We start from the raw sequence: 27,418 nt of genomic DNA, 5'->3' as shown, positions 1-27,418 counted from the left end.
CCAGGAATGTACCGATTGCTACCTCATGTATTTTGGTTGCTCACTATTGTCACTTTTGATCCATGTAACTTAACGTTTGCTTTTGTAATTTGTTCATTTGTAATTGTTCCTCTTGTATCAATACTGTTCCTACTGTAAAGCGCTCTGACACCTGATGGGAAAAACAGCAAGCAGCCCCTGGATGGAAAATCTGTCATAAGTAACAGTACAATTCAGGGGAAGAGGAGCGCCACCCCTGTCACGGTTGCGGAGAGTAGCAGTTCAACCTTTCAGCACTGTGAGGTCAGGTACAGGAGTATTAAAGCTGGCAGAACTAAAAGTAAAGTCCGCGCTATGTAAGAAACGCATGAAAACATACGTCAAATTTGGCATTCGCCGTATAAGACGACCCTTGACTTTCCAGAACATTTTAAGGGGTTAAAAAGTCGTCTTATACGCCGGAAAATACGGTAAATTAGATGATTCTTTACTTTAAATTTAAAGAGTTCAAAAGCCGGAAAAAAGGCTATGGGGCAAGAATGCTGCAGCTTGTGAAAAATCCTCAATCCACATTAACATAATTTCCAAGTATAGTTTGAAAACACTTCGTATCTGATGTGTATCTCAGGCAAAACTATAGGGACCATTTGAGTGAGCATCTAACAGGCTAAATCTTGGCTGGCGAGACCCACAGAGTGATATATTGCAGCTGAGTAGAGGATTTTCAACCCCGGTTTACTCCATATTCCTGATCACTTGTAGTGGTTGGGCCAAGTGTGTAGGGGCACCTGCTGACTTGAGAAGCAGCAGGCCACTCTCTGGTCTAAAGAGCAGAGACATCCTGATAAGAGAGGCTGGGTTCACTGCCTCTTTTTACATGCCAGGTTGGAACCTGCAGCACAACCAAGCAGTGGCAGGCTGGGCCTGTATAGAAGGAGTAAATGAGCGAGGTGGTTTGGAGGGTAGTGGTGCTTGCCCAAGCTGCTCTTGTGGACAGGTACCCACCGGAGAATACTAAGTAATCACAAATCCTGGAGTTTTGGGAGGCTAAGTCTATGCAGCAACCAGGCCAAAGGCTGTATAAATAATCAGCAAAATTGGAGGGGCAGTAGTGAAAATAGCAACATGATCACGTGGGCTTATCTCAAAAGGACACGTACATAAAAAAGGCACATAAATTCTATTGATAGAGCAAGGATTCAAGAAAACGAAACTTGCTCGGAGCAATCTCTCATTAACAGTACTAATCGGTACAAATAGTATACGGACAACATTTACATATGGGGAAAGGAGCTTTATGCATGCTTAATTAATGAAGAATAAAATGCAACCCAAGTGAAACCCGCATTAAACTGAAAAACGCTTTTGCGAATGTGCAAACCAGAATGATGTAGATAACAACGTGACTAACACGTTGTGAGAGGGAAAACTCTCACGCATAAGTTACTAACATAAGGTCTTCAGGCACCGCATGCCTGGCATAAGCTTGCCTAAATTTAAAGAGAGCTGTTGCTGCTAATGCTTTTGTTTAAAGAGAAAATAGCATGGGATAGAGTAGAAGTGGGTGGTGAACAGTGATATTTACATATTTGAGAAATTAAAATCCGTTTATGATTCCTTTATTAATAGTCTACGTTTGGGCCTAATGTGGCATACAAAAGAAAAAGATGGCAAGCTAGACATGCGCAGTGTAATAGTGATGTGAACTTCGGACTGTGTCACGGACAGGCTGCCAAGAGCCAAGGACACCCACCATGTGCATGAGGTGATGACAACTCCCCTGTCCAAACTCAGTGCGTAATCCATCAATATTAGAAACTTTTGAGGGGGGTGGGGGGGGGGGGGGAGAAGGAAAAGAAAGAAAGAAAGAAAGAAAGAAAGAACGAAAGAAAGAACGAACAAAAAGAACGAACAAAAAGAACGAACAAAAGAAAGAACAAAAGAACGAACGAAAGAACGAAAGAAAGAACGAACGAACGAAAGAACGAAAGAAAGAGAGAGAACAAAAAGAGAACAGACTGGGAAGAAAGAGAGAGAGAGAACAAAAAGAGAACAGACTGGGAAGATTCATACCTGAATGACAACCTGATTAGATTGAAGACTCCGGAAGAATATCGAGGAGGGAGAGAGTGTAAGAGAGAGAAACACCCTGGTGCATCGGGTCTGTAGAGAACTTTTAGTAAGTATTGCCCTGTCCTGATCCTGCACTATATAGTCTTTGTCTCCTGAATCTTCATCAGGGGACCTCCATCAGTCCTTTGGCCAAAGGGCTGGTTTTCCCGTTATCACCCGTAGGTAATTATTATTCTGCCTTTAAATTTGCATATCTTTTGCAAATGAATGATTTATTATGCCTTTTGTCTCTTCATCTATCCACTCCTAATGCATTGAATTGTTGAATGATTCTGTGAATAGAATGTATTGCTAAATGAATTTTCTCTCCCATGAAAGTTGGAGTTTGCACTGTGAATCTGTACTAAACGAACGTTCATTTAGGACTGAAATTTAGATAAAAAGCAATTAATCTTACCAAGAGTCTGTGTTTATTTCACAAAAATATGTGAATTACTTAGTTAATTGTGAATATTACCATCAACTACTCATCCAATGGTCCATCGACCAAAGGAGGAGTATTGATCTGTGAAGATTAGTTAGACATTAAATGAAATTTCTCAGTAATGAATTTGAGTCTACAGTGAGTTAACTAATCAAGATCAAAGTGAATTACAAAACTTGACCCCCAGCGAAACAGCCAGGAAACTTGAATGTGTATATTGGCCCATTTGAATTTTTGTTGACTTTAATGTGTTTATCCTGGCCTTTCCGCTGGATCACTATCACTTCCTTCTACACCGAAGAGAGGTTGCAAAATAGATTATATAGCATATAGTGGTTTGGGGATCACGGTGATACCTTCAGATTGGACCACAGTGCTATGATGTAGGGACAAACCCAAGTTGACAGGCCAACAGCACAACAGAGGCAACCTGAATAGGTCAGTTGTCAAAGCGGGTGCCGATTGAATACAGTCGCTCAGAAAGTGACAACCACTGTCAATTCAAAGTTTACTGTCTCCCATAACTAAACACATTACTGAACTGAGTTTGAGAGTTTGAAATAATACAGTTGATAAACCTCATGCCTTGATTTACACATGGGAGCAAAATTGAGGTAGCCCTGTCAAAGATCAACATAATTTGGGAAAACAAGTTTAAACAGATGGGCCATAAAAGAGGAGCCTGATTAACCCAACAACTTAAACTGGAAAAATATGCATTTCTTTGGAATAGGCCAAAGGAGGGAGCTGAGAACAGAATATAGACTTGCCCTCAATTTCTTGAACCTCCAATGAGAGAATAGTTGTCCAGAGAAAAAGGTGTCAGAAATAATGCTAGGGACCAAAACAAGAGTTAAGATTTTATTTTCGTTGGGGGTCAAAGGATACACAGGGACAAAGGTGGACCAATGAGGATGGACAGAACATGCCCCTCTAAGGATAGGAGGAGTTTGGCCATGAAGTCACAAACAAAACCATGGTCTACTGAGCATGAAGTCCCAAGCTTTCATGCAGAATCAGAAATTACACTGTTCATGGATTTAGCAAGGGACATGGTCCGATGCTCCAAGCTGATGAACAATAGTTTGTGCCAAGGACAATAATGATGGCATGCATTTTACTGAGGAATCTATGTTGACTAGACAGCAGGAATTCTTCTGGACTCTGACTCAGCTAAAGATTTCAGGTTTTATTTTTCAGGGTTAATTTGCATTATTCATGAACAAAAAAAGGCAACTGTGGTGTGAGTGACACACATCCCCACCCTTAAAGTCTAGTAATCACAATATTTTTGGTGCTCCAACCCTATTGTCAAATCTGTTGCCAAGACGTTGATCCTAGCCAAAACTAAATAAAAAATTAATAGTGGCACACTCAAAGTACAAATGAGCAAATCAATTGATCAAACTGACAGCCTATTAGATGTGAACATAGCAAGTACATCAAACAGTTACAATCCTTATACATAGCTTCAACAACGAGTCCAGACTTGTTCAGCGTGGTAGAGGTTTTTGGACTTCTTCCTGATACAGTCAAACAGTCAATACAGTTGTTACAGTAATGACAAATGGGACATAGTAAAGATCATGTCGTAGTCAGGAGAAAATCTGCAGAGGAGATTGCAAGTTAAGGGAAAGGAATATATAGCACTGAAAAATGGCTTGTCTCAGGCAACGCACCAGAGACCACAGAGATGGATATAGATAAATATATAATATAGACAACAAGGCACGCGAATACGGCTGTATAGCTAAGTAAATGAGAGGTTGGTACCAGACATATACTTGTCTTACAAGCATAAGATAAAGGAAGAAGGAGTAGTGGGGACAATCACATGTTAATTCTAAGCCTTACAAAATCCAATAGAAACTTATAGTTGGGCCTTCAAGGTTATACATAAAAATATAATAACAATCACAGTGCAAACAAAAACGCACATGATGGCAGAGGAAAAGAATACACGTCATTGTCTGTTTAACAAAACAGCGTCAAAGGTCTCCTTTGGCAAACCAAGAGGAAGCATATGTCGCACAATTGATCCGGTTATAAAACGGACAAAGACTTAAATTCTTTTCCTCTGCCATCGTGTATTTTGTGATAACACTGTGATTTATATTATCATATGTTTGTTACGTGTAACCTTGAGTACCAACTGCAAGTTTGTATTGGATTTTGTATTATTCATGTTCTACAAACAATATTTTCAATAACAAAAAGTTTTCACACCAATTTATTGTGGTTGCCTTTTTATTTTCACTATTTACACAATTTCTGTTTTCTGTTCTTTTTATTGTTGCACTGAATAACACAATTCTATGACTCAGTCACTGCATGATGGTTATATATATTCTTTTCTTTAACACCAGTTCTTTCCCTGAACCACTGTAGCTACCATAATGTTTATCCAACATGAGGCATCAACAAGATGCAGAAGGCCAGGAGGCCACGCAGACACAAGATCAGCAGAACTGGGATTAGAACTCAATTCAGAAAGCTCAGAATCATCTCCCAAATATCCACCATCCTTTAAGAAAGATTAAAAGCCTTCATGTGGGTTGATTCCAGTACAGCCCATATGAAGGTAGGACACTGTGATGGGTGTGGGACTTGTAGTTATTAATGGTGAGGCACAAGTCATAAAAGAAAGTCCTTGTCTGCTAAAGGTGATCCCTCCCCATCACTGGGGATTCTGCTTTCAACAGTCAGTCGTCCAAGTAAGGAAACACCTAGACTCCTGATCGTTCCAGTGTGGGTGCTACAAGGCTAGAGGAGAGGTCATCAGACCAAACGGTAGAACTGTGAACTGACAGTGCTGGAATCCAGTTGTGAATAGCAGGTCATGTCTCTGGGTAGGAAGAATTGGAAGATGTACACAGGTGTCCTGAAGAACATTGGATGCCATTCAGTCTCCTGCATTCATGGCCAGTAGTCTGGGCTAAGGGATAGCATCTTGAGCTTGTCCTGCCATACAAAAGCAAAAAGGTGCATAACAGGAGGACAATTTGTGGCTCAGAGCAAATTCTGGTGGAAGGTTGGTCCAGTCAGTGCAAATTAGCTGGATGATCCACGACAAAGAGTGATTGCCTACCAATTGGTGGGAAAAAAAGAGTCCCCATCAACACCAGCAAATGATGGTTTAAAGGGTGAAAGTCAGTGGGGGCTTGACGCAACAGATTTGGAACAGGATGGTGTAGACTGCATCTGCATCTGCTGCTGTTGCTTTTGTCTCCTAGATCCACCACAGCCACACAAGGAGGGGTCCAGTTGTTGGTTTTTCCAGACAGGCTGGAAGGCTATACTGTCTTGAAGTAACCACAAAACCCATTATTGTTGGTTGAATTGGTGCAGTAGGCTAAGCCCAGTGTGTTAACTGTTATTGTAGCATTTCAGGCAAAAGTCACATATCTCTCCAAACAGCGGCTTAACATCAAAGGCATTGTCCATGAGTATGGTTTGAATACAACCAGAGAAGCCAGTAGAACCCATCCAAGAGTGCCGGTTTAACGAGACAGCCATGCCCATTGACAGAACAATGGTGCCCGCAGAATCCATGCCGGTCTTCAAGATCTGCTTGAATACATCCAAACAGTCATCAACCTATTCAAAAACAGCTTTTCTTTGTGGTCAGGTACACTGACTACCCTGTCAGAGGGATAGACGAATTAGAGCAGGGCCTAGTCCTTTTGCCTTCTCCTTGAGTGGCTCATACAGGACATCTGATGACAGCTTAATAAGTATTGTGCTCATGATATGGGTATCATTACTAGCTGCTGAATAATGCCATAACCTTACGTAAGGCCTATATCTGCACTGCAGCTAGACAAGGAAATGTGAAAGGGAGCACCATTAAACTGATTCCTGGACTTCAGACAGTGGCTACATCCCCGGTCTGAAAAAGTGCAAAAAATGTAGGACCCAAAGCTTCCCACTTGGCTCCTGTTCCAAGTGCTTCACTGACTCATAGAGGTTCTGTGAACTAGGGTTGGTACTGCTAACAGCCAGTCTCATATAGGTGAGGTGACATCAACTCAAGTCAGTGCATCATACTGGAGAGCTGTGGGTCTAACTAAAGCCTGGGAGCCTGCCTGACTCCCTGCTGAGGGTGTAGAAGGTGGGAATTGTCCCAAAGGAGCTCTCTGCCCAGGAGAAGCCAAGCCACTCAGTTCGGAGAAAGTAGGCCTAGGACAGGCAGACTGCTGTGGGAGTGTAGATGGGAGTAGACCAGAATGTGTGCGAAGATCTACTTGCTTCCCTATGTACCCAGGATAAACCACCACAGAGGAAGATCAGAGAACCTGTGCAAACTCAGCCCTGGCTGCACAATTTGACTGCCAGGGAGGACCACTTTATGACATATGTATGTCCAGAGCTGAAATGGGCATACTATATGTACATTTAGAGTGGGAGAGGCTAGCACAGTTACGCTGTGTGATTCCATAGAAAGAGAGATGACTGCATGCCAGCCTGGCTTAGTATGTTTGCAGATCAGTTCTAGATCCAAGTGCTTCAGGCCACAGAAAATAGAACTGGATAAGAAGCTCAGGAAGGAATGTAGGGTCTACTGAAAACTAGTACCCGTGTCTCACTCTTCACAGTTACAAATGTTTTGACTATTTGGAGTGTGCCTCCCTACACTTCTATACCTGTGAAGTCACAAAGGATGGGAAGGCCACAAGAGAGTCACAGAATACATACTACTGAGAATCAGGAAACATACCTGTAATACCGGACAGCTATTGGTGTGGTATCTCCAAAAACATTTTGCCCCTCGCGTTTGCTGAAATTTATTTTTTTGCCATAGGACTCTGTGCACTTTACCACTGCTAACCATTGTTAAAGTGCTTGTGCTTACTCCTTAAAGCATGGTAAAAATGAATAATTCCCCATTGGCACATTTAATTTACTTATACATCCCAAGTAAAGTGGTACTACTTGCACACAGGACCTGCAAATTGAATGGTACCAGTGGGCCTGCAGTACTTATTGTGCCATCCACTGAAGTAGTCCTTTAAACAGGTCTCAGTTCTGCCATTGCAGCCTGTGTGCAGCTTGAAACTAAACTGCCAATTCTATCTGGCAAAATAAACCTTTCACCAGGCCTAATCACCCCATTTTAATACATATGTGTTAAGCCATAAACAGGCCATAGAGCAGGGTATATTGTATTTAACTGGCAGGACATGTGTTTCAAGTTTTACATGTGCTGATAGTGAATACCTCCTAAATTCATTCTTCACTTCTGTGAGGCCTTCCTCTCCCATAGGATAAGATTGGGTTACATTATTATTGCTTATTTTTGATGGGGTACATGTAGAAATATCAGGTTTGGTCTCAAAAGAATTGTAATTTTAAATGTATTTTAATGGTAAACTTGGATTTCAAGTGACAATTCTGAAAATGCTACTTTTAAAAAGTTATTTTCTATTCCTAACCATTTGGTGCCTGCAGCCTGGGTAAAAGTACTGCGAATAGCTGGCAGTTGCCCTTTGTGTATTCTTCCGAGGCAATGAGACACAGGGGGATAGGTCAGGATCCTGCCAGAATGGTGAGGCAGAGTTGTTCCCGGTCCCTATTACATTTCAAAGGGCTGCCTACAGCACTCTCACAAAGAACTTGACACCAGCCCTTGTCACCCCAGACTTCTTGGAAACTGGGTAGGAAAGGAAGGACATTTATAGAACCAGATAGGGGAGAGCCTAGAAGTTTCTCCCACTTCAAAGGCTGGCACCAGGTATAAATATTGGACCCTCGGTTTAACTTATCAGTTTATTCCTGGATGTGTGGAGGACCCCCAGAAGGACTTGCCTTGTATTTCAGAGTAGTGCACTTCTGCTTTAAACCTGTTTTGTACCTCAAAGGACTGCCATTCTGCTACCAAATAACTGCCCTGCTGCTTGAAGCTTGCCGTGTGCGCTCAGAAGACTGCCTTGCTGCTTGATCCCAGGACCACCAGAGTGACTCCAAGGGCTAGTTGGCTGGGCTCCTGTTCTGAACTACAAGAGAACAAGCTCCAACAAACTTGAAGCCACACCTGGACCCTTTCTGAAGTGAATCCTGCCCTCCAAGTGATACCCCACCAGGCTTGGACCATTGGAAGAGGTGTAAAAGGTGCTCAAACTGCCAAAAACTGAAACTTTGGACTTGGAAAATTCCCCACCATAAAGTGGTCTGAGAACTGACAGAAGTCTGGTACCTACCTACTCACTGATTCACCCAAGGTGCATTGCGGGTGGCTTGACTTTGCGGTAGCTCTTGCTATTTTCTTCTCTGCAGCAGCAAATCCTGTTCAGCTGCTCTTCTTGGAAGGGGAAACCAACCTCATGAAGTCCTTGGTGGCTACGGCCTCCAGTTTCATCCCGCTGGAAAGTTTCAATTCCCAAAAAAGCAACAAAGTCCGAACATAGAAATCTTCACTGAAACTTCATCCAGTTGATCCCTTAATGACTACCTGCCTTGCCCCATTGAACTTTACCTTATCAGCAACCTTTTATTCAAATGTATTCTAAATCTGAGGATAACCTGAGACCGAACCCAATCCACCTCTTGTGTCCAAACTGCACTCCATCGGGGTCGGCTGGAACTTTTGACTTTGTCCCAGTCACGCACAACTAGATGCCTGTGGGTGGCGCTTTGATCTTTTAGATGCTATTTTTCTCTAAACTTTACAAATTCATAACTCCAGTCCTACTGATTGGATTCAATTAATTTTGGTGTCAAATTATTTATTACAATTGCATCCTAGGTTTCTAAATTGGTGTGGGCTTTTTCTTGTGGTATGTTGTCACTTTATTACTGTTTGAGTGCTGCATATATACTTAACAATTTGCCTCAAAGGTATGCCTGACTGCTTTTGTGCCATGCTTCCAGACAGTTAAGCACAGGTTAATTTAGTGACTTTTGCAGCTCACTTTAACAAGGATTGTGTTGGTTGCCCACCCCGCTCAGTCAAAAACCTATTTTCCCTCAATATCCAACCCCTTGCATATAGGAGTCCACAAAATTCACACAAAGGATGGAGTGCTCCCCAACTTAGCAGATCCTGTTGCGCTGGGAACAAATGTATGCAGGGTTGACATACCCAACCGTTTGGGCCTTGCAATGAGAAGGAGCCAGTTGGGCGCCTGTTGAGAAAGGCCCCTTTTCCACAATGGAAATACAGGAATAGAAACAGGATAAATGCATAACAAGGAAAGAGGAAGAGATGGAACTAGACGACTACCTGTAGGTGACCACAGGGGAAAAAAGGTAAGTGCTAATTGTGATACAAGAGAGGATATGTCCCTGCACAAGTGAAGGAACAGAGCCTTTGTAACATGTCCAGCAACACACAGCAATGGAACTACACTTCAATTGCCATGTTTTAGGATCCTAAAAGGACAGCGCTACTGGTTTGTATAAAGACTAGTGAAGACCACATTGACACTATCAATATTATTAGTTCACTGTTCCTTCAGGAGTGAAGTATTACTAACAAAAATAATCTGACTGAATGCGTCATGGTAACAAAATTAAAAATAAAATTAAAAGAAATACTACAATTCTTTTGTACAGGAGTACATGCAACCTGAAATAGGTACTGAGCCCAAGTGCCAGATTCTTCACTTAAAGAAGAAGAACAAATAATTGGACACACTTTCAGAGCCCTTTTGCTAGTTCTGCCTACACTGCATGTTCTATTTCTGTGTATAAGAATGGATATAGATGGATTACTAAAGCCCATCGACAGAGCACAAAAACACAACTGTGGTGATAGATTATGAGATAATAGGGTCAGAATTAACAAGCATGATGTTGCTAATGTTGGTTAACTACTCCAGAAGTGGAATCAAACTGATGATCATGATTTAATATATAATTTAAAGAGTTCCCTTCCAACATGAAATGGTGTGAGAAATTGATTTGCGGGTTGAGGGGGTGTGAGCCCTTCTCAAGCAATATCCAAGATCCTGGTTAAGGTGAACCACAAAAAGTAACTAAATTAAATTGTTCTTAACCCTTCTGGTAGGCACAAAAGAAGACAGGTTTAACTAAGAAGCAATGTGTAAAGTATTTATGCAGCACACAAAACAGTAATAGAGTGACAATACAACACAAGAAAAATCCCACACCAATTTCAACACATAGACTATATGATAATAAATAATTTGACATGAAATTGATCAAAACCTAATCAATTGAAACAGAGTTATGTATTTTTAAAGTCTGAGGTGTAAAACAGCACCTAAAAGATAAAAGTACTGTGGACATCTAGTTGCACGAGACCAGGGAAAAGTCGAAAAGTATGATCGACTGCCATGGAGCGTGGTTCAGATTCACGCAGTGGATTGGGCTCAATCTCCACTTACTGTCTCAGAAGAAAACATTCAGTGGGGCAAGGCAGCCAGAGGTGTCCGAGGAGGAGTCATCATCGTCAGGAAACCCCTGAACAGAATCATGGTGAACATTTCTACGTTTGAACTTAGTCTCTATTATGGAAGTTGGAAATCTCTAGCGGGATGAAGCTGCAGGCTGTAGCCGATGAGGGCCCCACAAGGTCGGATACCCTTTCTGCAAGGAACTGCTGAACAGGATTAGCTGAAGTGGAGAAGAACGTAGCGGGAGCTACCGCTTAGTGAAGCCAACCGGGGAGTTGGTAGGTCCTGGTCGCCTCTCAGTTCTCAAAGCACTTTTTGCTGAATATTTTCCAAGTACCACGTTTTGGATTTGGGATATCTGGGCACCTTTAGCAGCATTTCCAAGGATCCATCACGGGAGGGGCTCCCCACAGAGGGTCAGAACCTACTCAGGGGGAGTCCAGAAGTGGGATCAAGATGATTGGAGCCTTTTCTGTCTCTGAGGCTCTGATCAGGAGGCTAGCCAAATAGCCCTAGGAGTAACTCTGATAGTCCTGGGTTCAAGCAGAAAAGCAGGTCTCAAGCTGCAGGGCAGTACTTGGAGGGCACAGGGAAGGTTTCAGGCACCAGGGCAGTCCTCATGGTGCAGCTAGACAGTCCTTTGAAGTACACAGCAAGCCACATTCAGCAGGCCAGTTCTCAGAGTCATAAGCAGGTTCAGAAGTGAGCTGAAGAGTGGGTTTGAGGTTACTAAGTTTATACCTTGTGCCAGCTTCATAGTAGAAGACACTTCCAGAGTCCCCACCTCCCTCACAACAGAAGTGTGTGGAATGTCCTGCGTTCCAGCCCTGGTTCCAGTAGAGTCACAAAAGGCTAATGTGAAGTTTGTTGTGTGTATGCTGAGGCAGCTGCTTTGAACTGCAAGTAGGGCAGTGCACAGTTCAGTGCCCTCACCACCACACACACTGCCAGGATAGCCCATCTTGCCAACAAGCAGTGTGGCGGTCCGTGTGGCATATACAAAGGCCAACTACACATAGTCATATGACCCAGGAAACAGGCTGTAGGCACAAAATGGTTAGGAGAAGAACATGCAAATTTCTAAAAGTGGCATTTTCAGTATATGACTTAAAATCTGACTTTATCATTAAAGAATATTTTAAATTACAATTCCTTAGGCAGTGAAATTGATATTTCTACCTGCTCCCAAACAAAAGTTATCACTTATTAAACTTAAGATAACTCAATGTTACCCTATAGGAGAGAGAGACCTCGTCCTGGTTTTTCACTACCACGGCATGTAAAGCTTAAAAGTACATGTCCAACTTTTTAAATACACTACATCTTGCTCCATGGGCGGTTTACGGCTAACCTTAGGGGTGACAAACATGTATTAACAAGCATTTAGAAAGCAATAGGCCTCGCATTTGCGAGAGTTAGACCTATTGGCGTTGTAAATGACAATGTATTTTACCCATATGTTTTGGTTTGGAATGGAGTGGACGTATAAACAAAATTGTTCAAATCAATCGGTTTCACATTTGTGAAAGTTAGAGCTCTTGGCATTGAAAATGACAAGGTTTTTTACTTTTTTTGTATGAAGTGGAATTATGGTATTTGTATATCGCTATTCCCATTTGTATGACCTCGCTGTGCTGGAGAACCAGTAAACAGGAAATATGTTATGAGGGAGGGCAGACAAGAGTAAAATCCTGGCAGAATTTTTTTTTACAACATCCTGGAAATAGTTAACACACATAGGGAATGCAAGATTAAGAGACCCAGCTAAGATGGCCGCAAGGAGGGAGTGATTGGGACAAGCTCCGGACCAAGGGATCACTTTCAGTGCAAATCCCGTCCGGAGCGACCCCACCCAATCCCATCCGCCCCCCCCCCCCACCCGGTCCTAGACATTATCCGGCACTGAACGTCCAGCTGAACGAGAGAATCTGATCGAGAGATTCCATCTGCTGTGACGCCCTTCCCATCAACGAGGACCAGGCTCACTGGCACCATAGACCCTCGTCTCCCGGAACCTCGCCCCGCTCCCCCACCCACAGCAGCAACCCTTCGGCAGTGAGCTGTCCCTTTCTCTTACCGGAGTGGCGAAAGGTGACGAGGCTTCCAGTGGCGGCTCCGCCGGACATCGGAGCTCGGAACATCGGGAGCAATGCCGGGCCGTGACATGAGGAACGGGATAGCAGCGGAGGCTGAGGGTCGCCTGTTCACGACGATATATCCGGTGAGTGACTAGCTTGCCCACGAAGGGCAGGGTGCCCCGCGCCGGTCTCGACGCTCCTTTCCCCCGGAGCTGCCTGTCCCAAGATGGCCGCCAGCTCTACAAAAACAAGACTTCCTCAGAATCGAGGGACTCACTTGGCAAATAAAAGCCCCCCGCCATCGTAGCCGGGGGAATAAAAATATAAATAAAAGCAACGACCAACAAGGACGCCTCACCCAATCCCTCCACACAAGCAACATCCACTGTGTTCACGCTAAGGGCCGCCTGACCCTAAGATGGCCACCATTCGGGACACCAAATAGAAAAGGAAATCAGACTCGATGGAAGTCAACTTATCCTCAACTGCAACTCCTTGCAAAGGGGCAGAGGAGGCCCCTATTTACAACGTCTACCTCCCATTTAACTTAACAAATTAAATTAATTTAAGGAACCAATTTCCCCTAGCGAAGGGACTCTGGAAACCACTATTTACAACATCTATCATTCAAGTATTCTGTTGATCACCCACCTTTGGGCAACTACAAATCTGCTAGACAATTAAGGAGGCCCCTATTTACAACGTCTACCTCCCATTTAACTTGGCGAACTAAATTTAAGGAACCAATTTCCCCTAGCGAAGGGACTCTGGAAACCCTATTTACAACATCTATCATTCAAGTATTCTGTTGATCACCCACCTTTGGGTAACTACAAATCGGATAGACAATTAAGTAGTTTCCTTTCTCTAAGCACTCCATTGCGCAAGCACGACGCCTAGACCCAAGGAGACAAACGCAGATCTTCAGGGACACCATCCCCTGCCCCCCATAATAGTTCAGCTCCCTCGCCCCTACCTAAAGCGGCCTGACCCCTTCAGGTCCGCCTCCTAGTCTTCGCATATTCCGGTACTGGACTAATAAAGAGCTTCTCCCAACCTACTACCACACCTGGACCCTCGCTATGCCAGCTCGAAGCCACATACAGAAGAGACATACGCTGATCCGCTGAAGCACTGGACTCTTGCCAGGAAGGTGCATTGTGGGCCCCAGACCGAACTCCCTCTCTTCCGAATCTAAAACTCAATCCTCCCCCTTTGTCAACGCCGCTCTCAGTCCCCCAGCGGCCACCCCCCCCCCAGCTCTACCACAATGCCTCCGTCCTTGCGCCTAGACATACACCCCAGCCCAGCACTCAACCATTTATTTCTTCTTGGACGGAATACCTATGCCATTACCTTCCCACACAGCATCTCCTTCAAAGCCAAAAAACGCCTCAAACAGAATTTAATTAGACAACACCATGAAACCCTTATCGTGGACACCTACCACTGCTCAACGAGAGGGCTGAGAAAAACAGACTTCATTTTCCATACCACCCGACCAGACCAGACGCCTGGGTCTCCACCTTTAACTCACTCCTCCCAGTCTCCAAAACCACCTTATCAGAACACAACCGGAAACTAACGATCTCCCCCCTGAACCAACAGTCCCTGACCGGAGACATCTCCATCTCCATCTTCAAGAATGGCACCATTCTAATCCAGGCGAAAGATGACAACCTCGAATTCTTCGACTCCCTCTTTCACACTCTTAAGAGGGCCATGGCTCTCTACCCATTACATCCACGCCCCACCACCCCCTTTGACCCTCGCCAAACTTCTATCCCGCAGAGCATGCCCCATTCACCCCAACAATCCCCTCCCCTCGCTCTTAATCACGCCAACAACCATCCGTCCCTCCGAGCCCCACCCCCCTCTATCCCACAGCCCCAAACGCCCGCCCCCCTCTCCCAAACATCCAGAACCCCCCACCCCCCTCTCACCTACATCCCCAAACGTCCTCCCCTTCTCCCAAACTTCAAGAACTCCCCCACCCCCCCCTACCCCTCCGACCTCCCTCCCCCATCACCACGTCTCCCTCACCCCCACAGGTTCTCAGTCCCCTCCCCTTAGAGCTCCCAGTCCCCCCTACGTCTATGAGTCACATCGCCCTGTGCGATCCCTCACGCCCACTGCTCACGCCATCCCCCGTAGTGAAGACATCCACCTCCCCCAAAGAGACCGCAACCCCCCTCCCTCCCTACCCCCGCCCATCCGAACTCAAAACACCAATCAGTTCCTCCCATCCCGACCACTCCCCCTAATAGTAACTCGCCAAGCAGCCCCTCCCACCACCCTGGACCAAAAGTTCACGAAAGCTAACTCCGTGCCTCCCTCTACCGTCTCACTTCCTAACAGTATCTCGCCCCAAACCCGCTCTCCCTCACTAGTCCTCCCACAATCGAACTCCAACCTGGACCCGGTCCCCCCGTCACAGACCCCCCCCATTAGACGTCCTGCTCCACGACCTCTCCCACGCCAAACCCAACTTCACCCACTCGCCCCCCTACTCCCCAGCACCTAAACTGACACAACGCCTGGACTTTCTAGAAGCCCAGATCGCCACCCTGATCTTTGGCCTGAAAGAAACCCTATCCTCCCTAGAGAAACTCCAGCCTCCCTCCCAGAACGTTCCTCCTCCTCACCTCCAGCCGCCTCCCGCCAAGACTGACTCTCATACCCACACTGGGTCCAAGCCCCCCCACAGGATCCCAGCCTCTTCTCTCCAATCCCAGGACTGAGGCTCGAATCGACAGTCCTAGAAGAACGGCTCCCTCCCTTTCGCCACAGGAAGTGACCTCCCTCATCGCCTCCTATGAAACCCCGCCTAATCAGCCAGCTCAAACAATTCCCCCTGACCACCGTCCCTTCTCCTCAATTCAAGTCATCACTGGAGTGGGAAGGGACCCGTCCCGCCGTAAAGCTGCCAGACCACCACCCTATCTCTCCTCCTTACCCAGAGCTACCTCTGTCAATCATATCTCACAGGATGACTCCCAAATAAATTGTATGCTCATCAATTGCAGATCCGCCGTCAAACATGCAACAGAAATAGCCGAAACCATCCTCTCCCATGACCTGGACGTAGCCTTCATCACTGAAACATGGCTAAACACTCTATCCAGTCCCATCCTGGACACGCTGGTGCCGCCCGGTTTCTCAATTATACACAAAGACAGGCCCATTCACAAAGGTGGCGGAATAGCTATCATCCATAAAAGCGACCTCTCCATCACTGAATCTCCTTCCGTCATTTACAACTCCTTTGAATCCCTCTCGGTCAACATCAATTCTCCTCACCACCCTTCACTCCAATGCCTTCTCCTCTACCATCCCCTGGGCAACACTTCCGAATTTGGCGCTCAGCTGACGGATCTGATCACGCAAACCACTCAACAGTGATTTCAGAATAATTCTGGGCGACCTCAACCTAAGATGGAATGTATCAAAAAACCCGCTCATTCAATCCCTCACCACCCTTATTCAGGACCATGACATGACCCAGCACTGCACAGAGGAAACCCACCACAGAGGAGCAACCCTGGATGCTATCATCGCAGATAGAAAGACAATTTCAATTGACCACATCATCCCAGTAGACTGCTCTTTCATATCAATCACCCGGCGCTTTCCGTCCCTCCCACTCAAACCTCCCCCAAGTGGACCAGAAACTTATCGAGAGTACCTCTTGACAAGCTAGAAAAGGGCCTCAGCTCACTCCTCCCGAACTCGACAGAACCCCTTTCAACCACAGAACTCACCTCGCTCTACCATTCCAACTTGGAGCTCGTCTTAGACCAGCTGGCACCGAGGAAACTAAAAAAACAAAGAAACATCCCCTCCAGATCCTGGTTCTCCACTGACATTAATGATGAAAGAAGACACCTAAGATACTTGGAAAGATCCTGGAGATCCAACCCCTCCTCATGCAACCGGGACCAGCTCAAGGCAGCCCGCAAAAGCTACTACAACCATATAAAGAACAAAAAGTCGTCCTTCTGTGCGGCCCTTGACAATGCCAAAAACCGCCCCAAAGAACTTTTCAACATCATCAAGAACCAAATCTCCATTCCGGTAACAAGAGACATGGTGGCGTCCAAATCCCAATGTGACGACTTTGCCAGCTTCTTTAACGAAAAAATTACCAAAATAGACCGATCTCTCGGCACGTTGCCCTCATACCACCTCGCTACAACTTCCCATTTAAGACCAACAATCACATCCACTCGCTGGTCCTCCTTGGAACCTATCCAGGTTGAATTGATAAGTAATCTCATAGCCACCGCCAAACCCTCAACCCACTCCCTTGATCAGCTTCCCCCGAGAGTGACCAAAGACTTGAAGCTCACTCTAGCCCCTATCTGGGCCAAGATCATCAACAGCTCTTTGAGCGAGGGCTCCATCCCGGACTGCCTTAAAATAGGTCAAGTCACGCCTCTACTAAAAAAACCGGGCCTTAACCCACAGGATATGAACAACTTCAGACCAGTCTCGAACCTTCCACTATTATCCAAAATCTTGGAAAGATGTGTGCTGTCGCAACTATCCCAGCACTTAGAGAACACGAAGCTTCTCGACCCATATCAATCAGGGTTCAGAAAAGGCTGCAGTACTGAAACCGCAATCCTTAACGTCCTGGACGATCTGCACATGTCGCTCGACTCCAACCAATGCAGCCTTCTCATCCTCTTAGACCTATCGGCTGCATTTGACACAGTTGATCATGCCCTACTAATCAATGTCCTAAAGGAGAGAGCAGGCCTCGAAAAGACTGTCCTAAAATGGTTCTCCTCCTTTCTCAACAACCGCACACAAAGAATCAAAATTAAAAGCTGCGAATCAGACATTCTTAACATCAGCAGAGGAGTCCCTCAAGGGTCAGTACTCTCTCCTCAACTCTTCAACATCTACATGGAGCCCCTCACCTCAATTCTAAGGAAAGCTAACATCCCCTTCCACCTTTATGCGGACGACACGCAACTCTATCTGGAAACCACATCGATCTCGGACATCCACAGACTGAACCACACACTTACCGAAGTTCAGCTCTGGCTCTCTTCCAACCACCTCAAACTCAATGAGGAAAAAACTGAAGTGCTCCTCATCTCTAACCAAGAAGAAAACCCCCAAATTCTTGAATGGCTCAAAGCCTTAAACGCCCTGAATGTTCCTCTTGTTCCATCGAACTCCATAAAATCTCTAGGGATCACCCTTGACCCCAAACTGGATATGAAAGAACAAGTCTCAAAAACTGCCAAAAGTGCCTTTCTGAACCTGAAACTGCTCTACAAACTTAAACCATTTCTCCCCACAAAAGACTTGAAACAGGCCACGCAGGCTTTGGTTCTCTCCAGAATGGACTACGGCATTGCCACTCTGACTGGAACAGCCAAATCGTACCTGCGACCTCTGACCTCTACCCTAAATGCCGCTGCAAGAATGATCATGGGAACAAAGAAATATGATCACATCACACCAGCTCTTAAGGATCTGAAGTGGCTCCCTATTGACCAACGAGCTAGCTTTCGCACAGCTTGCCTCACACATAAAGCCCTGCATACGGGCAAACCGGAATACCTGGCCAACAAGCTCAAAAGGGCCGGTCAGTCTAGAAACCTCAGAAGCTCCAACACGCTCCTACTCATTCCTCTGAAATCCCAGAAACTTTCAACATCTAGCAAATCCTTTGCGGGCAATGCTCCCAAGATATGGAACTCCATCCCCCCACACATCAGAATGACCGCATCCTTCCCGAAATTCAAGAAGCTACTCAAAGTCCTCTTCCTCGAGCGTTCCGGAACCAACTAGAACTCAACCTAGACTTTATAGTTCCATGTTCTCGTTCACCCCAGAGCTGATTGACTTGCCTACGACTCTCCGCCCTGTTTCACACCTGGCTGCTATTGCACAGACTGTACTCACTCCTGTGCTCATTGCCTTGTTTTTTTGTCCGCATTGTCTGTCTAAACACCATTACTCTTGCTGGGAAGCGCTCTGATACCCTCGGATCCAGCTAGCGCTATACAAAACTTTAATAAATAAATAAAAATAAAAAAATTAAGTAAAGCATGTGAAGTGTAAGCTACATAGTTACCTTAATGATTTACACGTATTATCCAGAGATTGAGTGTTTTTTCCTGAAAGGTTAACAACCACTCTGTATTGATTTAATTTGGGTGGGGACTTTTTTTTATCTCCGTTCTGAGGCTGCTTTTTGGAATGGAAAAATGTCAGACAACGGTGACATTTGCAGCTGAAACGTTTCTTTCTTTTATGGATCAATTTCTAAGGGAAACCAATAAAGGACAGGAGAGGAAAGAGAGGGTAAGAGCAGTTTGTTGAAGTCATGATTATGAGCAAGTGAATAGGAGTGAGACAGAGACAGAAATAAGAGGAAGAAAGAGAGACAGGGGTGGGGGGGGAGCATCTGCTAGCGGCAAAGAAGAGGTGAACCCTGTAGGGAGATGGGCGGTGTGAGAATAGTGTGGTGAGGGGTGGGGTTGATCATATTTAGAAGGGGGCCTCCTACACCATGCAATCTATTTTTTTTAACGATTGGACAAAACACGAGACGGGAGCAAACTTAATTGTTTTCCACTGCACGCATCAACAAGGTATTGCAGTACCTCTGGAAATTATGTACTTCCCCACAGAGGAAAAGCAAGGTTGTTCAAAGAAAGATGAGAAAATAAAAGTACAGCTTCCCTGGCAAACTTTCTAATGTGTGCTTTTGTTAATAAAAACCACTCTGGCCACTTTGCAACCACTCGGTCTTGCTTTATTTCGTGTTTAATTATTATGTTTTGTATCATGAACGACTTTTTTCTCTGTGTCCCGAGGCTGCACTTTGTAATAGAAAAATGTCCGAAAAAGACAACATTTGCAGCCTAAATGTGTTTTTTGTATCAGTTTCACAGGGTACCAAAACTAGGAAAGGAGTGGAAAGAGAGGGTAAAAGCCGTTTGTTGAAGTCATGGTTTTCAGCGTGTGAACCGAGGAGCAAACCTAATGCAGTCAGATGTCCTTGTTGGAAAATGTTAACGCGTGAGCTACCACTTTGGAACTGGACAACTGATGCTCACATAACGTGCTCCAATACCTTCTAGTCTGGTGTGCGCTACAACTGTCAAAAAAATAACAGGAAAGCAGTGCCTCCGTTAGTGTACATAGACACAGAATTGCTCACAACTATGCAGGCCCAATTGCAAAGTGAAATTAAGTACTGTTTCATATTAGTGCACAGAGCAGTCGCGCTCATTATAATACAAAGGTCCTCGTTGGAAAAGGTTACTGCAGCGAGCTGCCACTTTGGAACTGGAAAACTGATGCTACGTAAAGAGCTCCAATACCTTCTGGTCGGGTTCTTGCTACAACTGCAAAACATGAGGAAACCAGGGGAGCCCGAGAATGGGGAGGACAGCGAGCAGGCCAGGAAACTGCAGAGGAAGCGTGGCTGCATTGAATCCGGCCCATGCTGTATGAAGAGCTGTTCCTAGTTCCCGAGTAAAAAGTGAAATAGAAACAAAAGTTTGCACATATGAAGAGCAGCTGTTAAAAAGAAAATATAAGTCCCTAAGAAAGTAAAAAAAAGTGGAAGCAGACAAGTACTGCGGCAGTACTCCAGAGCCCACAAAGTACATACAACAGTTCATCCTGCAGTGCAGGTCTGCAGGCTCGAACTAAAAAGCGACATTACACCCAGGCAATTGGTTTATTTTGCCAGGTCGAATTGGCAGTTTAAAACTGCACACAAGGTGTAATAGCAGGCCTGACAAATGTTTTAAAGAGCTACTTAATTGGATGGTACAATAAATGCTGCAGGCCCACTAGTAGCATTTAATTTACCAGCCCTGGGTATATGGTACACCACTTTACTAGAGACTTTTAAGTAAATTCAATATGCCATTTAAGTGCACACCAATTTTACCATGTTTTAGGGAGTGAACACAAGCACTTTAGCACTGGCTAGCAGTGGTAAAGTGCACACCTTTTAGCACTTCTTATTATTGGTAAGTACCATAGAAAATAAACTATTAGCACAGTGGCATAGACAGTGTCCTTTGTTGGAACCAGTGGCTCTAGTGGCTAACCATGTTTTCCAGACATCACGTAAATCTCCTTAAAAATAGTTGTAACTGTAACAACCATTTGCTCCAGTCTGATAATCCACAAAAAAGAAGGAAGTATATGACAAGGTTTCAGAGACCCAAAAGAACAAGAGTCCTGACCGATCTCACCTCACTACGACACAGCAAAAAAAGAACGTAACATCCTTGTTCAAATCATCAATGTTTACTGAATTCAATGGAGTTCAAGCATCGTGAACATTTTGAAGCCAGACAGATTGAGATGCTTCTGTATTAATGTTGAACAGTCAGTTGTATTTCTGCCTTACTCCTATGCCTATCCAAGCGTTGATAAAACGATCAAGAATTAGGCATATCACTTTCAATCTGTTGAAATGGTTCTAGCACATCTTATTACGATAAGCAGAGAGCACAGAGTTATCTTTGTGTAACCCTACGGATAGCCAGATAGCTATCCAACTCAAAAATACATTAATATTTATCAGATCTAAAGATCACTTTCGTAGTAGCGGTGTACACTTATTGTTAACGATTTCTGGTAAAAACTGAATAATCTTAACTCTCTGGATGTGCCATCAATTGTGTAAAGTCAGGGAAAAGCCCCAAGTATCTGTTCAGTGAAATGAGGCCTGTGAGTGACTCTTGAGGTACAAAGGTCCGCATGGGAGTATGATATTAAATTATTGCTATGTCGAAAGTTGAGCGACTACGTAGTCCTATAGAAACGAAAGAATTTTCTCTTTGTGGCTTAGCAGCCAACATTGATAAGTAGGAGAAATAAATAAATCATTTTAAGGCTATTGAACCAGTGAGGTTCCGTCACAGGATTTGCAGGTTACTATAATCTTTAAAATATTAATGTAACTCCTTACAAATGAACGATTTTGGAAAAAGGGGGTGGTGATGGACAGAGTTTCTGAATGATGCAGAATACTCTTACCAAGTCAAGAGATCATGGTTTTAATCCATCACCTGTTTTTTAGCTCATTGCACCATCCCAGCTCAGAACCTGGCTATATGCAAATAGTCTGTTCCTGTCCCAGTGCATGATGGGAACAGGGCAAACCAAACTACCAAGCCAATTCTTATACTGTTAAGGAGACAAGCTTCCGGGGACCGGTTTCTGGCATCACAGCCTTCGTCGGCCCGGCTTGCTTGAATCCGGATGGTGCAATGAGCAAGGGACTCACATCGGAGTATACCCTCCCACACATAGTGTGGATAAAATCGATTTTGGAAAAAGGGGGTGGTGATGGACAGAGTTTCTGAATGATGCAGAATACTCTTACCAAGTCAAGAGATCATGGTTTTAATCCATCACCTGTTTTTTAGCTCATTGCACCATCCCAGCTCAGAACCTGGCTATATGCAAATTAGTCTGTTCCTGTCCCAGTGCATGATGGGAACAGGGCAAACCAAACTACCAAGCCAATTCTTATACTGGGAAGGAGACAAGCTTCCGGGGACCGGTTTCTGGCATCACAGCCTTCGTCGGCCCGGCTTGCTTGAATCCTGATGGTGCAATGAGCAAGGGACTCACGTCTGAGTATACCCTCCCACACATGAATACAGATCAAACATCTGGCAGCGAAGAAGGTTGTTGATTGAGATCTAATCAAATGATCCCCTTTACTTGCTAGTAACCAGTGGATTTTATTGGCATTCAGTAACGTTTAACAGTGACATGTACTTATGTAGGGTGGCTATTAAGTATATCATTATCACAATATCCTTATTTCTTTGAGAGTCTAGGCATGCTAAACTGCCAGAACTATCTTCAAGCCCAATTTCATTGCTATCACAGTGATCCTGGACATTACAAGTACATAGAGAAATGTTTCTGCTGTTACAAAGCTTGCTGAATCCATGGTCCTTTCTGGTAATTGGGGTCATCTAACACCACAGCTTTTTCTGGGGCCCCAACGAACCAGGCCACTGCTAGCTTACAGCCTCTTATGACTTGAAGAGACCTACTGAGTTTTTCGGTCTCATTAGTACCAGGGTCAGCTTACAGAACGAGACCTCATGGCATAACAACCATCTCAAAGTCAATGGTTTTCATGCTGCCATAAGGTGGCACATTCCTCTCTGGCACTTGGGATAAGTTGATGACTTTGTATTTGGGTGGCGTGCTACTATGGAGGCATAGCTCTGTGGCAGCACAGGTATCTGCTGGTGCAGACCTCTCATGGGGGTATCCTCTGGCACATCGTTTGTCTTTCCGTACATGTGAATCCTTGTGCGCATTCTCTTGATCTTAGTAAAGTACTTGGGCTGAAAAAAGCCCAGAAAACTACAGGTGACATGACTCGACTGCATACAAGGAAGCAGCAGACAGGAGACTTCAGGTGGGTAGGATGATAGTCACTCTATTGTACATCCATACTTAAGAGACCTCAGCCACAAGACTGTCAGAACCAACGGCCAAAGATTAAACAACAACATTCTTTCCCTTGGGAAGACATTCTAAATGACATCCTAGCCTGGCAACTGAAACCAAGGCAAGGCACTTACTATACAGCAGAACACCACAACACGCTTTTCTCAAATTTCACAGTGAGAAATGATTCATGCGTGAGCGGCCGGGTCACTTCAGCATGAAGGTGTGGACCCGCAGAGGCTTCCCTCCCCATTAAGGCACCCACCCTTAACTGTTCAGCACCTTGGGTCGCAATCACAGTCAAAGTTACTTTCAGGAGTACTACCGTAACATGTACTACTGGAACCTCCCAGAGAAGTTCAGGTCCATGTGGCTAGAGGATGTTCGAGCGTGTTGGGAGCAAGGCTAGAAAATAAAATCTTGCGTACATTTATTAACAACAACTACTGGTCTGGGGACGCATACAAAAAGCAGTAAATACTGTAATTAGGAAGCCCTTTCAGTAGGTGACTGTACAACCCTAGCAATGCAAAGGCATACTTACCTTATTCAAAAGCCCATGAATAAGAGCATTGAATAGATGGAATCATACTTTCACTGAAAACAGAGAAAACATAAACGTATAGATAATTGTGTATGATGATATTGTCACTCTTTATTTTAATGCATCCAACACGCAAGATAAGAGCTCCATCCAGGGTTGCTAGCTTTTAGTGGAATTAATCATCATCTTAGATTAAGATTTGCAGTATATTACGCCATATTCCATTCTAGTTTTCCATTTGGCTTTCAATCTTCATAGAATCTATAACTCTTACTTGAACAAGAGGGCCCGGTACGCAGTAAAATATGGCACTGAAATCGCTGCTCCTTGCTTAAAGCTTAGTTTTTCAGGGAGGTGGAAGACTTCATCTGCAGATGCAATGGTGTATTCAGCATAGCCACCCGTTATCGTTTTACAAGTAAAGACTCTGTCCCCCGTCTGCAAAAACAAAGTCAAAACAGATTTTATGCTGCACACAATGGGAAATAAAACTTAGTTCACATCCTGAATGCGGTTACTTCAACTATATGTTACAGCTTTTAGATTATGGATAACTTGTTCTAGTGAATTCACCCTTCTGTGTGGTCTCCATTGACTTTCTGATTTTAGAGCAATTAGTTATCTGGCACACTTTGCCTCTGGGCTCTCAGATGCTGCTAAACAGTCTGCCTCCTTAACACGGTAACCGATTTGCCTAACTTCTACATATGGCATGGTTCCATGATGTGAAAACATCAACAATGACACAAATATTAGCTGCCACATGAGCCACTTTAAATATAAGACTAAAGGACTTCAACTGCAGGCAAAATATGATGTGAGCATGCTGCAGAACACACGTCAAAGGAAAACATTTTGATATATATGAAAGACTTCATTTTGACAATAGCTAAATCACCTAAATGTGATACCTTTAAGCCCACAAGGTCTAGGTGGTAAATGGCCAAAAGTAGCACCGACCTAATGTGAGTTACTGCACTGAATAGGTACAAAGATCACCTTATCAGTCTTCCTACAGTAAAAGCCTCTAGTCTAGTCAAGTCAAGTCTAATAAAGTCTCATTTTCTACTGGCCCGGTTAAGAAAAAGCTTAAGACATCTCCTGTGCACTGTTACAAGGTGTATCAAACATCCATTTCATTGGTGAGCATAGCTCTTCGTCTCCTTTACTGAAAAGATTATTTTTATGACACACATGCATACCTCTAGCTGATAAACCTAGTCAGTAATCAATTCAGTTTTGTTGGGCTCTATCTTCCCTCCACTGGTAGTACTTAGCCCTTTGATAAGGTGTGAAAAATTGTTCCTTGGAGAATACTTCTTGCATCTCTTTCTGGCCCTTTTGCACGCGAGCCTGTGATATGCTCAGATGCACAGACAAAAATGCCCCTGCATTTTAATGAAGCACACCTCCGTGCAAAAGTGAGAATGCTGGGCTTCTATTGGCTGGGTACTAACTTTGAAGCCATTCAGTGGATAATTTAGAAGGGAATGCTCAAAGTCTGTAGAATCTTTTGTATTAAAGGGGTGGTGTAGGAGCAGGCACACACCATTGCTCTTCAGGACAATTTTAAGATACAGCCCAGGGTGAAGAGACATTCCATTAACCCGGTACGGTGTTCACAATGTTGAATATTGTGGATTTAATATTGCCCTGTGTCCTATATTTATATGAATTTCTGCTGTAAAGTTGTGATGTATGTTTCAGGAGGAGAGTGGTGGTATACATTTGCAGATACATTTTATTTACACAATATTATGTGGGGTTTGCAGTGGATAGTAAGTTTCTTAATGACATTATAAGCGTTGGATATTGCGTTAAAAAAATAATATCAATATAAATGTAATAGTGATAAAAAGTAAATATCCGGATCTGTCCAACTTGGCCGTATACACCATCCTAGGTCCCTTTACACCTGCAGCCATCCTTCTAACGTCCTTTAGTGGGGTGTTAGTGCCGTTAATGAACTGACATTGAGTTTCTATATAAATGGCCAACGAGAAACAACATTACCTGTCTGAGGACTCTACAGCATACCTTATGTGCATTACTAATAAGAGGATGAGAAGTCAAAATACAGTTTATTCTTCAGGTACATTCATCCCACAATGTCGGAAAATACACTGTTGCTTGGACTCTAAGGTAGTGTGTCTCGGTCTACAGCATAATTACGGGAGTTCACCCAAGCTCTGTTTAGAGCTTTGATACGCAGAAAGAATGTAAATCAAAGCATACACCTTGCTGTTTTCGTAACCCAGCCCAAATGGAAGTTAATTGGGCCCCAGGCCCGACGCGATCTAGTGCTTTGGTGAGGGTGAAATTAGTAATGTGGGAATTTGAGTCATATGTGGATTCTCTCCTTGTCTGAAGGTTTGTGGCCCCTCCCAACTGCAGAAGCAGCACACTCGATCACTAAATACATCAACAGTACCATACATACACCATACCTTGAATTTAGTCACACCTTTTCCTGTTGCTTCAATGACTCCAGCGACATCAGAGCCAGGTGTGTAAGGTAAAGTTGGCTTTCTGGCATAGACACCTGCACGTATATATGTGTCAACTGGGTTTACGCCACAAGCATGAACTTTAATCAGAACCTAAGAGAGATAGGATTTTGTCAGATTTGGCACACTGGGACATTGCATTATTTGTTGACATGTTTTAAAATCTCCTTCTATCTTACGACCTCCTTAGCCCAAAACAAACTACTGTAAATCCTAGATTGTGTCCCCAACCATCTAGACAGTAGACGTGCTGGAGGGTGGGGGTGATCTGTGCTGGGGAGGACCGAGTTTTAAGCATGTCAGAAATATGTCAAACGTGTATATGGACAGAAAACTGGATCCTCTTTTGAATCAGTTTCCCCTTTCTCGATTATTTCTAAACTATGAGTTTACCCAATTAAAAAGAAGGACATTGACAAACTAGCCTTGCAAATGACCCATCCTCGCTGCTACTCCTTCCTTTTCCGTGTAACTCCATTAAAGAAGTGAAGCCCCTGGAGACCTCAGAAGCTAGAACCTCAGAAGTTCACTTAATGGTATGTCTATTGAAATAAACGCCTCAGTGGAGCAACCAACAAATTATAAAGCAATATCACTAACACAGCGCGTAGCGTTACGGTTTTCTGAGTGATATTTTTAATAAAATAACTACCAAGAACATAAAGAAGCACGCGTGCATTTTGAACTACCCCAACATCGAGTTTAAATACTTATATCAAGTCAGCACATTGTCTGCAGGTAATTTATTCCATCACAGATGGAGTGGTGGCTACATCTCGTCATATTAGGCTGCAGTGGCTGTAATGAACCCTGACAGCTGCAGGACTGGGGCCGCCTGCCTCCTAGGGATTCAGGGGTCTGCTTTCGATTCACAATCGACTCATCTGTTATAAATCAGCATTCAGAGCAATTATATGTATTTGTAAGTAATC

At 44.2% G+C, this 27,418-nt stretch overlaps 1 protein-coding gene across 3 annotated transcripts in view; it reads right to left on the bottom strand.

Annotated features, from left to right (window-relative positions):
• CRYZ (crystallin zeta) overlaps window positions 1-27,418 on the bottom strand; it is a 228,218-nt gene that overhangs the window by 161,724 nt on the left and 39,076 nt on the right. For all 3 annotated transcript variants that reach the window (XM_078668603.1, XM_078668613.1, XM_078668621.1), the window contains exons 3-4: window positions 26,427-26,579; window positions 24,254-24,417 (exon numbers count right to left, since the gene is read on the bottom strand). In XM_078668603.1, the coding sequence (XP_078524729.1) occupies window positions 24,254-24,417; window positions 26,427-26,579 (317 nt within the window). The remainder of the gene's footprint in view (window positions 1-24,253; window positions 24,418-26,426; window positions 26,580-27,418) is intronic.

Source organism: Lissotriton helveticus, chromosome 1_2 (genome assembly GCF_964261635.1).
Source record: "Lissotriton helveticus chromosome 1_2, aLisHel1.1, whole genome shotgun sequence".
NCBI classification, from domain to species: domain Eukaryota; kingdom Metazoa; phylum Chordata; class Amphibia; order Caudata; family Salamandridae; genus Lissotriton; species Lissotriton helveticus.
Note: the sequence above shows the minus strand (reverse complement) of the source record. Positions and strands in the feature narration are given on the sequence as shown.